We start from the raw sequence: 18,872 nt of genomic DNA, 5'->3' as shown, positions 1-18,872 counted from the left end.
CCGTTGTGCTTTTACTCAGAACACAGATCACATGTTTACTTATTATTTTTCCATGGTTAATATTTTTTATGAAGGAAATAAGTCCGTTACTTCTTGACACATAATATTTAGTTTTATTTCTTGAAAATGTGTTTAAAGCACTTTCAAAAAAAAATCAAAAAAAAATCACGCAATAATGATGACAGAAGTATTAATTTTTCAAGTCATATTTCAAATTAACATATTCCACTCACATAAGAAACACGTTGTTTCATTTGTTGCAAATAACAATAAATCAACCTTATAAACAGGTATCAGAACTTCATTAATTCCGTAAAGGTCATTTGAAAGTTCTGTAAAATAATGTTTTATTTTCAGTAATGATTTATTAAAGATATAGTTGTATCAATTATCAAAGTTTACAGAAATTAATTACATGTATAATATAACTTATTATTATTAGAATATTTCTATTCATATTCTATCTCTGTGTTTACTTTCAACTGTAATCATGAATTTTTATTCTTGAATAAAAATTATTTCTTTTTAAAATAAATCTCATATTGTTTATCCTGCAAACTTACAATGTTATAAAGAGAGTAACGTGACAATGGTAGAATCAGTTTCTAAGGTAGTTAACATAAATACAACTTTAGTGTCGTTAATACATGTAGATATGGGAGCTTGATTGACTGAACCAATTACTTTCCTGTCACATGTTATATTGAAAATATTCATAACACAAAAACATTCCCTAATGGCTTTCAGTATGATCACATGAAAAATATGATAGTGTATTCATCTTTTAGAAAAGGTAGAACTTATATTAAAAATTTCAATAACAACTTTTCCTAGATCAAACGGACCAATTTACTTTCTCTCTATGCACGCCTACCTGATGTATCCACAGCTCTATTTCTCTACAGTGATTGAGTAAATCGTCCATTTAGGAAGCAGGCAGAGATTACGTAAGTGAAAAATAGCATATGTCTTGTATGGTTTCTAAGATTTCGTTAAGGACGTCGACAAAATTAATCAGTTTCTGAACTTAGCAGTATCTTCAACACGTCAATGAGGCTTGTACATGCGATCAGAGGTTCTGCTGAAACTAACAGCACTTAATTGTCATATCAGCAATCTATTGAAAAATGCTGACAAGTCTCCTTACTTGTAATACCGCCTTTGACATTATGAACAACACTCTCAACAACTAAACCTGAAATAAAAGTGAAACCGAGGGGGTATTTGGGGGTGAATAAACGAACCAGTGGTTTTATTGTAGGTAAATCTTACCCTGCAACGATACAAACATACAATACTTTATTACGCATACACATCGCTATCGATATATATATTACAGATACGAGTACAATCTGACAATTAACACTTAGCTGTAAAATACGTACGTTTAACCGGGGATGATATAATAACAAATAAAGAATTGGAAATAGGGCATATGCTATTTCCTTATCTATTAGTTACAATATGGATTACAATTTACCTTTACACATATATTATATTATAAGTGTATGGCCTTTTGGTATTTACTGTTGACGTTACTCATAAATGGTGAAAACTATTCAAGGACGTACACTATGACGGGACATTCAAAAGGATATATACATATCGGGATTATTATGACTTATAATGAAATAATCACCTCTGTGTGGCAGAAAGCTTTACAATATATCCAGCTCATGTATTAGTCTGTACACATATTCAAGTCTGTAAACATAAACGATACAAATAATAAGATATGGAATATAAACACACTCGTTCCGGCCGGTGTAATGGCGGTCACTCAGGTAAACCCAGCGTACGCACACATACATGTTTTATTTAAAATAATATAAAATACCGTACAAATAATATCAGATACTGCTCGCGGGAAATACCGCACGCCGGACAGCAGAAAGGACAAATAGAAAAGATCGACAGGTAAGTTTGTAAATCAAGAAATCGAGTTTATACCTCACTTATATTCTTGTCCGTTGTCGTTGTCGTCGCTCTCTCGTCTACCTAGTCCTACAAAGGTATTGCGCGCCAACACAATAGCCAATCAGATATATACTGACGACACACTACTGACCTCTATACCGGACATATTATTATGCAACAATTATTATACAACATTAAACTATGGAAAGTTTTAAAACAGGTGGCAAACAATTGTACCATATCAATGTATCTTAAGTGTAGAGTTACGATAAATTTATGATCGTCGATAACTATATATAAGCGATCAGTGACGTTATTGTTAGGAAGACCATATATCATTACAAGTTCAGTGATGACACCGATCACATCTCAGCCAACATTAATGTCTTAGTGAAATTTTCCTTATGTTCTAAACTACAATATAAGTAGCGTTGGTGGTCCTTGAATAGGTTATAATGTTCATAAATTTCTAAAAGAATAAGCAATAGATTTTTGGACTGGAATGTATTTTAAAGTACTCTTGACCTTTTAACCCATGTCTCTGAAATTTTAAGTAACTATGCATACAAGTCAAAACTCCACAATGCATTTTGAAGTACATTGTAAAAAGTGATAAAAAAATGACTGTCATATTTTAGATTCATTTGGAAGTGCACTGGAAAGTGTGAAGTCATGTTCAGACGCAGTGACTTTGTCAATTGAACAACGAAGTGAATATGAAGAGTTTGGCTCTCTTATGTGACCGCGTCTATCAAAGTTTGAAAACGTAAGGGCCAAAAGATTTATGATCCAGGCTGCAGACAGATTTAGAGACAATCACACGATGCGGAAGGCCACTGGCAAACCCTGAAAACATTGCGTGATAAACTGATTATTATGTATATACTACTACATGTACCTTATATAATTGTTCATTCATAAACAGTCAACTTAATAGCATATGTTGTAACTGACTTCTAAGCTTAATTATCATAGAGATCATCGGCCTTTGACAAGCGTAAACAAATAGCAGATTTGCGCGGAGGAATACCATACACCTTATAACTATGTAGAAAGATATTTTTAAAACAAAAGTATTGCCGTTGGCTTCTTCATATCCATATTTACGCTTAGAATGGTATAGTTATTCACAAAAATGTATTTTTTTCATTATTTCATAATATACTTATGACGGACTATTTTTTTGTGCGGAACACCTTTGTGTGTATACTATTTCCGGTTTAGGACGTCAGCAAGTGCGAACAGACGTCCTTGTTGGTAATCTGACTAATGTTTCGAGCACAACCCAAACATCTTATATTTCGAGCAAAGCCCAAACATCAGCTATCAAGGAAACATGAAACATTTCCCTCTCATTTTGATGCTGTATTAGTGTATTTAAAGTTTGATAAAAATGCTATTATTTTCACCACTGAAGAAAGGACTCATTTTTCAATTATATGTAACTCCCTTCATGTCGGATTTCAATAACATGAAAGTGAATTGCTCTAAAATCAGGAATCAATGTTGCATTTTAATCCCGTACAAAAATGTTTTACACATTTAAATAACTGATGTGTTTTCCTTGTAAATTTAAATCCTATGGACCAAATATACTTTCCTATGACACGAATTCCGTAAAGTTCGGTGTTATAATACTAGATCATATGTAGAGGACAACAAAGTTGACCATGTCTTTATCACGTGTAATTTGTCCATCTTTTGAAGAACTTCCAGATGTTTCCAAGCGTCTTCAGCACCAAGCTTTGTGTACTCGTTGTCAGGTTGAAGTTTGTATTCGTGTTCCCCAAGAACTCCGTACTGACAAAGGGCAACCAGAATACACACAAAGAGAACGTCCAATTCGGCACAGTTGAGCAGTCTGTGTTTAAGATACCCTCCAAGAAAATGACCAGCTATTTCGATAGGGTCCATCGACTTCACGTCTACAATGGCGTCTCTTATTACCATGGATACCTCAAACACGTATTTAGAAAAGGTGACGTCACCAAAGTCGATTATTCCAAACGTGTTTTTGACACGATCAGAATCTGTTTCTTTTGCCGGCTGGTGTATTGGACGGATCTTTCCATTCTCTACATGGATAATGATGTTCATATCGTGAATGTCACCGTGTATTATCCCTGTGCAAAAGTAATATTCATAACGTGAGTCATACAGTCTCTATGTGTTTAAAATGTTACAGATGTTTACTTCAAATTAAACTTCGGATTAGATATATCATGAGTTAAAACAAGAGGCACATGGGCCTTAACGGTCACCTGAGTCCTACAGTATTTATTTTTGTTGTTGAAATATGTACCAATTTGAGTAAAACAAAATTTAAGTATAATGTTCACTTAACTTTGTCAGGACCATGAGCTGATCATTCCTAGACCGATTTTCAGTGAAATCGGCTTATTAGAACTTGTTTTTAAGTTTGAAATAGGTATTTACAAAATAGCGGCCACGGCAGCCAAATTGTATTTCTGGTTGACCCGAAAAATAACAACACTTTGTCAGGACCATGATTCGATCATTCCTACAAAGTTTCAGTTCAATCAGCCAAGTAGAACTTAACTTTAAGTTTGAAATAGTTTTTCAAAATGGCGGCCACGGCGGCCATATTGGATTTCTGATTGACCCGAAAAATAACAACACTTTGTCAAGACCATGAGCTGATAATTCCTCCCAACTTTCAGTTCAATCGGCCCAGCAGAACTTGACTTTAAGTTTGAAATAGTTTTTCAAAATGGCGGCCGTGGCGGCCATGTTGGATTTCTGATTGACCTTAAAAATAACAACACTTTGTCAGGACCATGAGTAGATCATTCCTACCAACTTTCAGTTCAATCAGCCCAGCAGAACTTGACTTTAAGTTTGAAATAGTTTTTCAAAATGGCGGCCATGGCGGCCATATTGGATTTCTGATTGACCTGAAAAATAACAACACTTTGTCAGGACCATGAGGCGATCATTCCCACCAACTTTCAGTTCAATCGGCCCAGCAGAACTTGACTTTAAGTTTGGAATAGTTTTTCAAAATGGCGGCCGTGGCAGCCATATTGGATTTCTGATCGACCCGAAAAATAACAAAACTTTGTCAGGACCATGAGGCGATCATTCCTACCAACTTTCAGTTCAATCGGCCCAGCAGAACTTGACTTTAAGTTTGAAACAGTTTTTCAAAATGGCGGCCGTGGCGGCCATATTGGATTTCTGATCGACCCGAAAAATAACAACACTTTGTCAGGGCCATGAGGCGATCATTCCAACCAACTTTCAGTTCAATCGGCCCAGCAGCACTTGACTTTAAATTTGAAATGTAAAATGTTAACGGACGACGGACGACGACGGACGACGACGGACGAAAATGGATAGCAATAGGTCACTTGAGCTAACGCTCAGGTGACCTAAAAATTACATTAAAGGAGATCCTTGGTGAGTTCCCATTTGATAATTCCCTGTTTTTAACTCACATTCAATATTCTTACTTCTTTTAAGCCAAATAAATCGTTCAAAATTATCGTTCAAAATTAGTTTCATAATACCTAATGAAATAGGTTTTAAATTCTTTTCATCGTGCATAAGTTTGACCTGAGGTGTTGTTATCAGAAGAAAAGTTGTTGATCGGAACAATTTACACTTTACACGTGCTAGTTTCAGTGTAAATATGATGCGTTGTAACTGTAGATCCAAAGACGTTTATCGTACAGTATACGTTATATAAACCCAGGAACGTATTTACTTCTTTGTTAACAATTCAATGGACATCGAATCTTACATTTTAGAAAAACAAATAATTTTAGGACAACAATCGTTGTTTTCATTCCTTTTCTGTATAAAAACTTCATTTTCCAAAAAGCAATCAAACAAATCAATAGTCATCTTAAATAGAGTAAGACTACATAGAACACAAATTAGCATATTCTTTGGACTGACGAAAGCAAACTGAGGATCGTCACTGCTCAAATCGAAGGAATAAAATCAAAAGCAAATACAACACTTGTAAAAACAAAGAGAAAAGCATATTCATATTGCACTATTGAATTGGACGCATTTTCAGAGTAGGATGAAATATACCTGGGCCAGTATTCATGAAACCGTTCTCATGCTCAAGCATGGATTTTGTGCTCAAGCCTTATTTCTTGTTCCGTTTATAAATTATAAAATAAAACGTTATTTTGTAAATGATTTGGGGAAAAAGAGAGATTTAAGCCAAATAGACTGTTTTCAATGTTTACATTTGACTTTTTTATCGTTTGACATGACTTAAGTGAGTTACAAGAAAGATGGTTTGAACAGAAAATCCATGCTTGAGTAGTCTTATGAATAAGGGCCCAGGTCTATTATTCAAGAAAAAAATAGAAATTAGGTAGCTTGAACTGAGAAATGATGACGCCGACCTCCCAACCATTGCAATAATCTGCACGATACACGTACAATGTGTAAAGTTCGGCAGACAAAGAGCCCAATAGCTTGCTCTCTGTCTGCAATCACTACTGTACCTATACATTTTCCAATTTTGCGAAAGATAAAATTATAGCTCATCGTCATTATGTTTTATAATCTTTCTGAATAACTTATTTTCTAAACATTCTCTTCGGGTTGGTAAGTATGGAATATGAGAAGTTCTTTTTACACAACCAACCAAAACTTTCTGAATAACGATTATTGATAAGGATACGGACCGGTCTCATTTGTATTTGATGCCGGAACTTCACAAACCACGTCGAGTGTCTATGGTCCATATTTGGCCAACTCTGCTCGTTTCCATTATAAAAACCGTCTTATACCATTCTTAGTACCACTAAGGCAGGGCTACTGTCGTATTGTGACAGTTTATACTCTGTCGGAATCAATAGAATGTGAATCATGTGGAACTCAAAAGACGCCCAGCTGAAGATGAAATCGTGAGAAAGATGTTCCCGGCTGGCAATATCTTGGTCGCTTAGGGTTACAAGATTATCCATCAGGCTGTGGTCATTCCTACGTGAACAAAATTTGCCTCTCTCCTGATATGTTTTAAACATGATACGTACCTGAAGATAGACTATCTGATTTGCATAGCACCTCCTCCTGGAATCGTTTGAGTATATCTGATAGCGTTTGCCTCTTTTTCACATCCTGTGTTAATTTAAAACAAAGTAAAACGGAATAACAGAATTCCTAAGAGATAGTAAGACAATTGACAATCAAAACATGTGCCCCATTCAAACATTACAGTGATGCAATGAACGGCATAAACAGCTGGTAAAACATGTGTTTCTGAAGTAATCCCGATATCAATTAGACAATAAAATATTTCATTATTCAATACATGTTGTATAGAAACACATTGTAACGATAATTGGCATGCTATACGCATATCACCATTGACATTCCAAAAAAAAAATCTGTTCATCATCTTTTTTTTTCTTTTTTTTCTTGTTCAATGTGATGCCAATACCTGAACACTACATTGTAACATATTCACGTCAATAGCCTCTTTGATAAAAAAAAAAGCCCATTGAAAATTTGATAAAATCATCAACAGAATAACGTTATGTTGGAACAGAAATAGAAAACGAAAGAGCATATATAGAGGTTTGATATTTGAAGGAAACACACCATTTTCATATCAAGATAAAAATCGCAAATATCATTTGCTTATAGCAATTAAATACAACCTCTACAAAAAAGAATGTTACCTTCATTGTCAGGCGTAAAAGCCGCTTCATTAATTATAAAAGACATCTTGATAATTTGTTAAAAGTTACAGGTGAAATGTGTATTTACTGTTACCCCATTTATAAAACTAGTCATATAAATGACATTACTTGTATTTCGTCCAGAAAGTCTTTGAGACAGAGAAAGTTGTCCATTCTCCAAGGATTTAGTGTATCTACGTCTACCTGGACATCACCGGACTGGGTCAGCCTCTACAATACAATTATTATGTAAAGAGTACTAGGACCGGATAATATTTACACGATAAAGCACGTTTACGATGCATTCGTGTCCTCATTACAAAGCATGTGGCAGGACATTTACGATGTATTACAGAGCATGTGGCGGGACATTTACTCTGCTGTATGCAGTGTTTACTCTAGAAAAATAGTTATTTCCCCCGATATTATACCTAATGTGTATTTTTCACATGACAAGGGAAAGGTATTTATCAGACAATGTGTTTAAATGAAAAAGTCTGACTAATTAATACCCTCTATACTAAAACGTCGAGCTCTGAGCAGGCCCCGGCGTGACATTTTCTTGTAAGTTGTTAATATTTCTGCGTGTCGCGAGGGATAACACATTTTGCGAACTAAGTATTGTTTTTACCTCAAGTACTAGGTGTAATTTTGAAACAAATTCACCCAGTGTTGTCAGTGTATCACGTGCAGACAGCACTTCCCAGTGGTCCATAAGAGTATCGCCGGGTACATAGGTCAGCATCCGCACGCGCATTGGGCCTGCAAGTTTGTAATGGATATTTCAGCTTAATACATTATTGTAATGGTTGTGGCTATCTTACAGGAGAGAGGCGTCTCCCCGAACATAATGCAATTTTTAATATTTATATTAATTTGCTATATCTTTGACAACGTCAACTTTAAATTTGTTTTCTGGTAACTCTAGAACGTAAGTGAGTGTAACCCCTAGAATTTCGTTGACGTTGTTTTGTGGAGTCTTCCTATTATTAATCAAACCATGTCAACATTGATATCAATTATTTAAAATTGTGTAAATAATAAGTTACTGTTGTAATATTATGGGCAAATACAACTTAAGCACAACCCACGATTCTCCGTTCATGAATAACTAAAGTAAGTAAATTGAATATTTTAAGGAACTGCCAATAAAAATTATACCGTCTTAGAAATAAAGCAAAAAATGTTTCATGAGAAATCATATATATTTTTGTATATGTGTATTGTTCATTCTCCTGTGACCAATGTGGCTTTTTGTACATATGCAAATATCCTGTTTATTATATGTTTACACTGATAAGTCGCAAGACTTAAAATTAATAAAGAACTAGAACTAGAACAATATATTATTCTACATAATAAAAGGTAAAACAGTAGATGCATATTTATAATTGCATTGCTATTATCGAAACGGTTACCGAATAGAACGCGCCGCAAAAGCTCATTATCACCTACCATTACCACGGTCGTACCATTCGAACCAACTTCCCGATTTAGTTTTTACATATTTAGGACATATAAAGTGTTCACAAGACAGAAAATTCATAATTAATCTCTGCTTTTCTAACTTGGAATCATCTTGTTTGTCTCTCGATCCTGAAATTTTTATCACGTATTGCCCCGAGGTCTTCTGTTGAGCATCCGGTACAGTTTGCTTGTCCTCGTGGATGGGCGGGGACGGTTCACAGGAAACAAGGAAATTTCTGTCCTCAAAACCGGGAAGTTCCTTCAAGTCTGTTACTGTCAGTCCGTATATTTCTTTTGCCAGATGGACCACGTCCACTGGTGTCACATCTGCTCTGGCCGACATACAATGTATGTGTATATAACGACAACAAGGGAATCGCTTATTTAAAAAGAGATGAGCAACATACACAGTGCGGCAAAGATATAGGCGTGTTCGTATAGAAATACGCCGCACATGAACTGATCGAAATAATCATTATAAATAGTTTGACTCATAATAAATCATATAAATGTATAATACGCATATACCGAACCGACTTTTTAAAAAGAATCGTTCTAAATAGCGAATTTAGCCTCGGAAGAATAAGGCATCATACTCATATATAATTTATATTATATACATGTCTTCATACATACTGAATGTCATTTTGACTTTTTATGTTTTTGGCGAATAAGAAAAAGTTAAAAGGAATAGTCTGTTATTTATGACTAAATGGAGCTAAAAAGTAAATGTATTCGCTCAAGTGCCTGTAGCACGTGAGCATATTGCCGTGTGTTGCAGCGTCAGTTGTCTGTCAGAACACCATCAACTTTTTTCTATCACAACTGAGAGGCTTAGGGTAATGGCAAAGTACCATATGTCTGGATAATGGGCTCAAAGTTTGTTATAATGAATAACATTGACTTCATTTTTTTAAGTTCACAATGGTGTTTAATGTGTCAAAACTTTTAACTATAAGTTCGATCTTCAGTTAAAAAACAAAAGGAATTTTAAAGATCATGATATTTAGCCTGTAAGTTTAAGTTTAAACATATTTTATTGTACAAATTTACAAATGGATCGGACAACAAGTTATTACAACTTAAGTTATTACAACTTAATAGAGTCCTCTCCTCAATACATATTGTAAAAATAGTGTATATGTTTTTTTTGGGAAAGGGAAAAAGATAGGTTGGGGAAGGAAATGTGGGGTGGGAGGGGGTGGGGTGATGGAGGGGAGGGGTACGGGTGTTACCTCTATAGAAAAGTAAACGTGTAAACTGAGAAATCGATCCGCATTTGAATAAATTATAAATTACAGATTTCATGACATGCATCCTGGTAGAGTAATTTCAAAATGAACAGAATCAATGTAACAAATAAATCAGGCAAAATAATGAAATTACAATTTTATAAACACATATAACAACTTACACATAAATAAAAGTAGTTCTAAATTAAAATCAACATGCACGGCATTCAAATTTTGGAGCAGGGTATGTCTTTCGTTGTTAAAAAGTAAGCACTCACAAAAAAAGTGAAAGGCATTTTCACAGGGATGGCCACAATAACAAACTGGACTATCAATCAGATTTACTCTAAAAATATCATATTTAAGTGGACTACACTAATGTCTAAGTTTAGTATGCAAAATGTTCAATTTACGTTCACCGAAACCTAAGTATATTGGTGGAGGAGATTGTACATGTGAAGTTAACGAGTTTTTAAAAGAATGTAATGAGGTCAATGATCGTACTGAAAGGTCCAACGAATTCCAACCGCAAAGAGTTGAATGTAAAAAAGATGAATTTGTTAGAGAAAGCCTGAAAGGACGAATTCTATAATCATCATTGTTTTTAAGGGTATAACGGTTATTTTCTGGAACGGAAGATGGCGATAGAGAATTTAAATAGTCTGGAGTTAGTTTGTTACGCATTTTATACCAAAGTTCGCGTTTTCTGCGTTTTCTTTATTTAGCCTGTAATATGTTGGGATGATAAGATATCACATTTGGTCATAAATGAATGACCTCCACCCACTCTCAAGGTGACAGGAATGACTAATGCTATCATGATATCCAATTTGTTCAAATTAATGACATTGACCAACGTTCAAGGCTTCGAATAATTCAAAACATTTAAAAAAATTTTTTTGACTTACTTACATATTTGGCCAGTAGTTTGCTGGGGAAAAGCTAGAAGCATCAAACAAAATTACCTTCATCTCTTTCAAGATCACAGGGGTGAATTGTGTTAAAACATTTAAACAACTTTTGTTTAATTTTACCGACAGACATCCTTTTGAGTAACAATGTTTGGCCAGAAGCGTACTGGGATGAAGGGCTACCAAGTCTGTTCAAATGACTGACCAAGACCCATTTTAAAGTCACAAAATTCTAAATACCCTTACAAAAATACTGAGTCTCTGGCACACTATTGCTGCCATAAAGCATGTTCAGATTTCGTATGCAAATTATGTTTCTGGCGATATAGCCAGAATGTTCTGGCGTACTTGTGGCGATATAGCCGGAATGTTCTAGTGCACTTGCAGCGATAAATCCAGAATGTTCCGGTACACTTGGCTCGATATATCCAGAATGTTCTGTGGTGCACTTGCGGGAATATAGCCAGAATGTTCTGGCGCACTTGCGGCGATATAGCCAGAATGTTTTGGGGTACACTTGCGGGAATATAGCCAGAATGTTCTGGCGCACTTGCGGCGATATAGCCAGAATGCTCTCGTGCACTTTCCTCGATATAGCCAAAATGTTCTGGTGCACTTGCGGCGATATTGCCACAGGCTAGGGTTCTGGTGATATCGTGACTTCCCCACTCTGCATGTCTTGGCAAGCAAGATTGGGATTCCCACAATCAGAAATATATATGACAATATTTCAACAGGGTTGTGGAATATATATATGTATGTAGTTTGGATAATAGTTCATAGCTTACATTGATCAGAGATTGGTTACAAAATTCAACACACATATAGGCCTATATAGATTATTGCATAATGTGATATATTCGTTATTAGTAGTTATCAATAATGTTAATATAATGTTTTATTATGAACAATTTCATTAGAAACAGTTCTGTATAGTTCTAAGCAACATGAACTTCTGTAAAAATATTCCAGCAATTAAGACCTAAAACAAGATTTTGATATGATTTACTACACCGCTAAATACTTGCAGTAGAATTGTACACGTGTGTATGACAGAATTTAAACTTTATATTGAAAATGCACTAGCTAGGCTACAGTAAGATTTTCCATGTTTTACCACCATGAATTATCAAAAACTTAGAAGAAAAACATATTCTATATTACTTAAGACTCAAGAATGCTGTCACTTTGTCACTTTATCGGTGGAGGGGTAGGGTAGGTAGCTGGTTTACTCTCCTATCATGTGATGTTTAGTTTTTATTAATATGCATTAATATATCAAGTGGCATGACAATACATAAGTATATATACTCCATGAATTATTACTTTAACATTTTTATATAGACACACTGGTTTGTTAGGTTAATAGATGGATGATGGAATTCACTGATGGAAACTGTTTCATGCTTTAATCATGTGTTACCTGCATACAAAAAAAATAAAAAATGATTAGATGGAGGTGCAACTGCCTCTAAGATTATTGCCATAGGTGTCAACCTAAGAAACCTCCAATGAGGGAGATTTCCCTCATTCCCTCATTCTAATGAGGGAGAAAGTGCCTGAAACCCGACTTCAACTGCTTTGCTCAATTTATCTCTCCCTTCCTATGCATCAAAATAACTCAAAAAAGCATTAATTTGATTCAGACACACCTGTTATGATCCTTACACACACCCTGCAGTAACTAGGAGATCAATTGACCACAGGATGTAGATTTTTAGTTTGTGTGAGTTTGGACTTGAATGAGGGAGGTTTAAGGGAAATTGGTAAATTTTGGTCAAAAAGAGGGTGTCTCTCATAATGAGGGAGAGTTGACAGCTATGTTATTGCATTACATTGTTGTTGGTTTTTTTAATATAAATCCTATACAGCACATCATATTATACACACCATGACTGACATTTACTGACACAAAACAACAGATAGTAAAGAACAATGAGAAACATGTCTTTCATTAGTAGGAATTATTTTTTGGCTACTTTATGCAAAAAATGTTATGAAAGTATTTGTCAGAAATGTCCAAGAAATTTTAAAAGCCAAACTTACAAACAAATCTTGTCAGAAAAATAACAATTAACTAGTTATGATTATTTTTTTACTAAAATTACAAGATCGTTTTTCATAAATTCTTCTCCTCTGTGAAAGGAAGAAAAAAAGACAAAAGGTACCAGTAATTCCACTTGGGCAGATGTCAGTCTAGACTGGCCCCCATCTCTAGAATATTGAATCATTTGGGAAAAAAATAAACTCTAATAATTTTGATCACTTGAATGTGATTAAGTTTTGTAATTAAACATTTGGCATTACAACATCAAAAGCATGTGGACAATCTTTTTGTTTTTGTATTTTGTATTTACCATGTGTAAGGATAAACAAGAGTAAAATCTTCAATACAGTAATTATTTTATTATCCATTGATTATCACCTAATTGGCACATTCAGTATAATGAATTGTGCAATTACATAGCATATTATCCATTGATTATCACATAATTGGTACATTTAGTTAAGGAATAATGCAATTACATAACAAAAACTAAGTATAAAAAAACGAGGTTATCAGAAAAAGTCAAAAGGGGATTAAAGTCCTCCATTGTTATGTTCCTATATATGTAGTAATATCTGGATTTCAATATATTACCAAATGCACATTGTAGGTATATAGAAATATACACATTGACCAATAAACTTATACACATACAAATATCTTGTACGATGGCAGAGAACATATGCAATAGATTCAATGCAATGCATAAAGAAATAGGTTTAAGTTGGGAAAAACCTTAAGCTTTCCCTAAGGTAACTTAGCGGACTCTTATGAAGCATAATTTAATTGTTTGTGAAATTATACAAATAAGCCATTAGCTAGCCGAATTTCAAAGAAATAACAAAACTATAATATCCAAAAAAAATGGCCAATGAGAGTTGATACACATGCCTATAATCTCATTCGATTTACAGATGTAACTGAATGAATTGAATAAAACAGACATTCATTCCAACTTGGACATTCTATAAAACCATAAATCAAATCTGGTGAAATTTAAATTCATAGATACCTGTAGAAAAAACATGTATATTGGCTTAAAAACAATAATAAAACAGAAGTGAAGAAGTACAAAGTGTACGTTTGACCTCATTAAAATACAAATATCCCAGTCACCTTCTGACTGAGGCTAGGCAATGGGCATTACCATATTTGGTGAAATTCAAAACATTATAAAGCAGTTGCTATAGCTCCATTAATGTTCTTAATATTTTGCTCATCTTCAAATCCAGTCATACACATCGATCCTAAACATTCCAGCGATTATGCTCTATTATGTTCTCTGTAACCCTGAAATAAATCGTGAAGAAATAGAAGGATATGCATGTGCCGTATTGTGGATGATACAAGAAAATAAGTTTGATCTATTGATGTCCATCAAAAGAATCTCACAGCAGTGTAATGGTAAAACTGTCTGGCTTTGAAGTAGAGTGTCGCTCCTCTAGCTGTAATCTTTAAGGGACAGGTGTCAGCCTCGCAATTGGTCAGATTTTTCTTCCATGACACATTCTAGGGGTGCAGAGAACGTAAATGAACATAACCCCTGGAATTTCAAGGATTGCTTGTACATAATAGAGTGTGTCAACAAACCTTGACTAAAATCCCTAGCTTTGCAGGGAATCGCCTGGTTTTAAAATCTAAACTTTCATAGACTTAACATAGAGTAATTCTTCTTAAGATGTATGAGAAATATCAACAAGCACTACATGCATGAAATGTAGAATATATTGCACTAAATCATAAAATATCATAATTATACAAGCACCGAACAAACATATAAAAAATTCATCATTTTTTAAAAAAAATATGTTCTAAAAATAGAGTTAGGCACTCTAAGAAAATTATCAGCTACATTTTAATATATGTCTCTGTTTCTGAATGGTAAATTTTATGATTTCTGAGACTTAAAAAAATTACATGACAAAGCATAATGCATGTTGGACCATCAACAAGCACACATAACTTGGGAATATCTGGAGCTCATACTGACCAATTAAATTTGTGACACAGGTACACTTGAACTTAAGTAATTCAGAAAATCTTTTAGTTCTACATAGCCATGTTCAATTCCTGACCAGCTCTAGATCTGTTGGTTTTATTTAAATGCATTGTGTCTTTATTAGTATACAGTATGTTATAACATTCCTTAAGTCTTAACTAAACATGCAATGTCCTAATGTACATGTACATTGTCCTATGACATAAAATACTTAACATGCAAAATCAGAAGACTCCTTTTTGTGAGTTGATGTTCCTTGGATTTGCTGCCTTTAAAAGGCAAGACAATATCAATATTTTGTGAGAAAAATATTAATTTGCCTGCCAGTTTCCATGCTTGGCCAGACATTATTAAATCGTGATTGCCTGCCAATTGTCTTCGTTGTGACATCACATTTATGACTATATCATATGACAGATTTCAGAAAAAAAAATATGTCAACAAGACTACTGGATATTTTTATGTACCGGGAAGCACACATAAGAATGAGAAAAACAAATGTCATTCACACACTTATGCTTCAAGGCATTTGTTCAAATAACAGTGAGGAACTGTACTTCTGAAGATTTACACATAAATGACGTGTCCTATTTACTGTTCCCTTTTTGGTAATTAACCCTTTCACTCCTAGGTAACTTGAGTAGACTCTACCATACATTTATCTGGATGAGTCCATTATGGTCCATAGTGGTGAAAGGGTTATAAGAATGAAATGTTGGGTATGTGGTGTCTCTGCTCTTCCAGAGTATGGGCCAATTGGTCAGCATGGTACCTGACCATAATGCCTTGTAACCTGTGCACGTGGTCTGCATTGGACTGGTCTCAGCCTCCTACACTTCATTTGACCGTTTTGAAAAATTGTTTCATTGAAGGTTGAGATTTAGAAGAACGTCCATCTACAGGGGGCTCAGCCTTCCTCTTCACACCTAAATGATAAGTCCATACAATTAAAGCATAATTGAAGGCTCAGCATATTTTTACCAAATTACAACTTCTGTATACACATCTAAGTAAATTAATAATTACAAAACAAAGAAAAGTATTCATTTGATCAAGTGTGGTTCATGATTGACACTATATACCTAAAAAAATAATTATAAGATCGTGTTCACAGATCTGACACAAAATGTCGCTGATAAAGAAGGAATACATTTTGTACGATTAAGATATCAATAATGATTATTAGTACTAAGATTCGTCCATAAGATATGAAATCAGGGCCCAAAGCCTTTTCTCCCAGTATTTAAACAGCAGAGAATAATTTTGAAATTCTCCACGGCTATGTGTCTGACAGTAATTGTTCACAGCAACTGACACAGCCTGTGTCTTGCTATTTAAATAAGCACCCTTTCAACCAATTTACCAAGCACCCTGTGCACTAAGTAGAGTTATTGTTTTTTCATGTTATTCCCAACAAGCGATTGGCCAGAAGTTCATCACATGTCCACCAATAAAAATTGATATTGACTATGAGCGCGTCGTTTTTGTTAAAGGACTGGGTGTTTCTAAACATGAAATAAATAATAACGAGCCTCCAAACGAACGCACAGTCCCGCTTCCGTAGCTTTTTTGTTGTGTTTTTTTTTATTCAGATTGCTTACATTGCTGTTTTGAAAATAATAAAACAATTATAGCCTTTGGCTGAGGTCGATACCTGGATTTTTCGACCCGAGAAAAGATATATTGACCTACCTCAGTCAAAGGCTATAATTGAATATGAATACACTGTGTGTCGCTAACTATCTACGATATAGAGAACAAGACTTTTATCGTGGTAAATAAAAAAAATATTACTCTTGGAAATCAGGTTGTCTCTTAATCAAATTTTACAGATTAAAATTTTGATATTAAGTCATATCTTAATTTAATTTTACAGATTAAAATCCAGGGATTTTGTAAACAATGTTTTTTAAAAGTAGGTCACATGATGGTTTGACTACCCAAAAGGTGCTCACAAATACATGTACATACCTTTTTTACTTTGTACTTCTTCAAAATACTTAGCAGTCATAACCGGAAATTTTTCTTTGAAGCAGTTTGTTTCTGATGTAACTGTATAGAATTCAACACTTGATTCTTTGTCTTCATCTGATCAAAGGAAACAATTGGAAATCATCAACTTCAGTACAATTGTCAAAATTAAAATAAGAAGAGCTGTTAATGATTTCAGTCGCTTACATTTGACATGTATCCACATATATATGAAGTTTGATAAATATCGAGTTTCTAGTTTTATAAATTATGAAGCCAAAGGCTTTTATATCAATGTGCATTACAATTGTATCAATATGTGAAAGGCAATTAAAAACTACCTATTGTATCCACTTTGTTATACACAAGAACATATATATATATATGTCATTTCTCTCCAATCACACACCTTCTGTAGATTATTTATATAATTAGCTGATGAAGTTCACAATTTCACATCCCCCTACCACTTCACTAAACAAGTCAGAGGATGATATGCTCAAAACAAACACCCTACCTCATCTTCAATGTTATAGACTCATCCATACCTGGTTTAAATTTAAACCGTACCACTGTTGCATATATACATACTTTTACACTGATCTGAATGCTGGAGAATGACGGAGCATACTTTTAACATGTTGTCAACTTTTCGTACACAAAGTCTGAAAAGGATCCTAGGAATCTTTTTGTACCATATCAAACCAGGACCTCCTCAACAGATGTCTCCAAGAGGACACGACCACCATATGTTGAAAAATGCGTTGGAAATCGCTTGGCCATTTACTGAGAAAATACTACATATTACAAAGACTGACATTTCTGGATGCCAAAGGGAAGAAGCAGGAGAGATAAACACAAGATAATATGGACGTGCACAAAAGAGTTTGGGATTTAAGAATGTCAGAAAAATAGGGTACCATACAAAGACAAGCGGACAACAAGCAGGAGTGGAGACACCACCTTGCTGCCCTACATGCCAAAAGTATAACAGGCAGTTAGTAAGTCCATGTACCTGGTTTGAATTATTTTTCATCAGTCACAAACCACAATAGCCTTGACCTTTCATACATACTACAGGTAATCTCTTATCCAGGTAGGCAGTGCTTTAAATAGACAAAGACCTAATATCTGCTAGTAGAGTATGGAAAGGTTTCCTGAAGGATGATTCGCTATAAAAAGTGGTTGGATTTAATATGTGAACATTTGAATAACTGTACAATGACTTAGGCATGTAGCGGGAGAGTGTATTGATCAAAGCTAGACTTGCCTAGTTTAGACCAGCGAACTTCCAGCTGATCTCCTGCCATTTTCTTGTGGGTCTTCATTATTCTGTAAAGAAATGATAACATATACCTGATTCACAAGACCATTGCAGAAAGTACATTGTAGGTCTACACAAGGAATATCACAATTTACACATTGTAGATATACACAAGGAATATCACAATTTACACATTATAGATATACACAAGGTTACCGCGAGCGGTATATAATACGCCCGTCACACATTGAATGAGCAGTTGTTTGTATGATTGAAATATATGAAGTATTTGTGAGTAATTGATATTAAAAGAGAAATCATTCAACATAACTGGTAGATCAATGAGTGCAATACAACATCATGGAACGCATGCATCGCATTAATGAAACCAAGGG

At 34.5% G+C, this 18,872-nt stretch overlaps 2 protein-coding genes across 4 annotated transcripts in view; both read right to left on the bottom strand.

Annotated features, from left to right (window-relative positions):
- Positions 1–1,847: 1,847 nt before the first annotated feature.
- LOC110458325 (hydroxylysine kinase-like) lies at positions 1,848–9,468 on the bottom strand. Its single transcript, XM_021509985.1, has 5 exons — positions 9,042–9,468; positions 8,218–8,348; positions 7,716–7,817; positions 6,939–7,023; positions 1,848–4,040 (listed from the first exon to the last, which is right to left on the bottom strand). Exons 1-5 carry the CDS (start codon positions 9,394–9,396, stop codon positions 3,547–3,549), a joined length of 1,167 nt encoding a protein of 388 aa, XP_021365660.1. The 5' UTR covers positions 9,397–9,468; the 3' UTR covers positions 1,848–3,546.
- A 4,117-nt stretch (positions 9,469–13,585) lies between these two features.
- Positions 13,586–18,872, bottom strand: part of LOC110458313 (flap endonuclease GEN homolog 1-like) — a 20,468-nt gene continuing 15,181 nt past the window's right edge. The window contains exons 10-12 of one of the 3 annotated variants that reach the window (XM_021509964.1): positions 18,484–18,545; positions 17,214–17,330; positions 13,586–16,168 (exon numbers count right to left, since the gene is read on the bottom strand). In XM_021509964.1, coding sequence (XP_021365639.1) covers positions 16,080–16,168; positions 17,214–17,330; positions 18,484–18,545 — 268 coding nt within the window. In that variant the 3' untranslated portion in view covers positions 13,586–16,079. Of the gene's footprint in view, positions 16,169–17,213; positions 17,331–18,433; positions 18,546–18,872 lie in introns of those variants that run through there. The other 2 variants (XM_021509965.1, XM_021509966.1) reach the window with 2 other exon arrangements.

The sequence above is a fragment of the Mizuhopecten yessoensis genome, unplaced genomic scaffold (genome assembly GCF_002113885.1).
Source record: "Mizuhopecten yessoensis strain PY_sf001 unplaced genomic scaffold, ASM211388v2 scaffold9541, whole genome shotgun sequence".
NCBI classification, from domain to species: domain Eukaryota; kingdom Metazoa; phylum Mollusca; class Bivalvia; order Pectinida; family Pectinidae; genus Mizuhopecten; species Mizuhopecten yessoensis.
Note: the sequence above shows the minus strand (reverse complement) of the source record. Positions and strands in the feature narration are given on the sequence as shown.

Bases quoted from the DNA above. Each gene is read 5' to 3' on its own strand.
- LOC110458325 (XM_021509985.1), bottom strand. From the start codon at position 9,396: ATGTCGGCCAGAGCAGATGTGACACCAGTGGACGTGGTCCATCTGGCA. The intron at 8,349-9,041 runs GTAGGTGATAAT...ACAAACTTGCAG, and splicing joins ATGGTACGACCGTGGTAATG to GCCCAATGCGCGTGCGGATG. The intron at 4,041-6,938 runs GTACGTATCATG...ACTTTTGCACAG, and splicing joins ATCAGATAGTCTATCTTCAG to GGATAATACACGGTGACATT.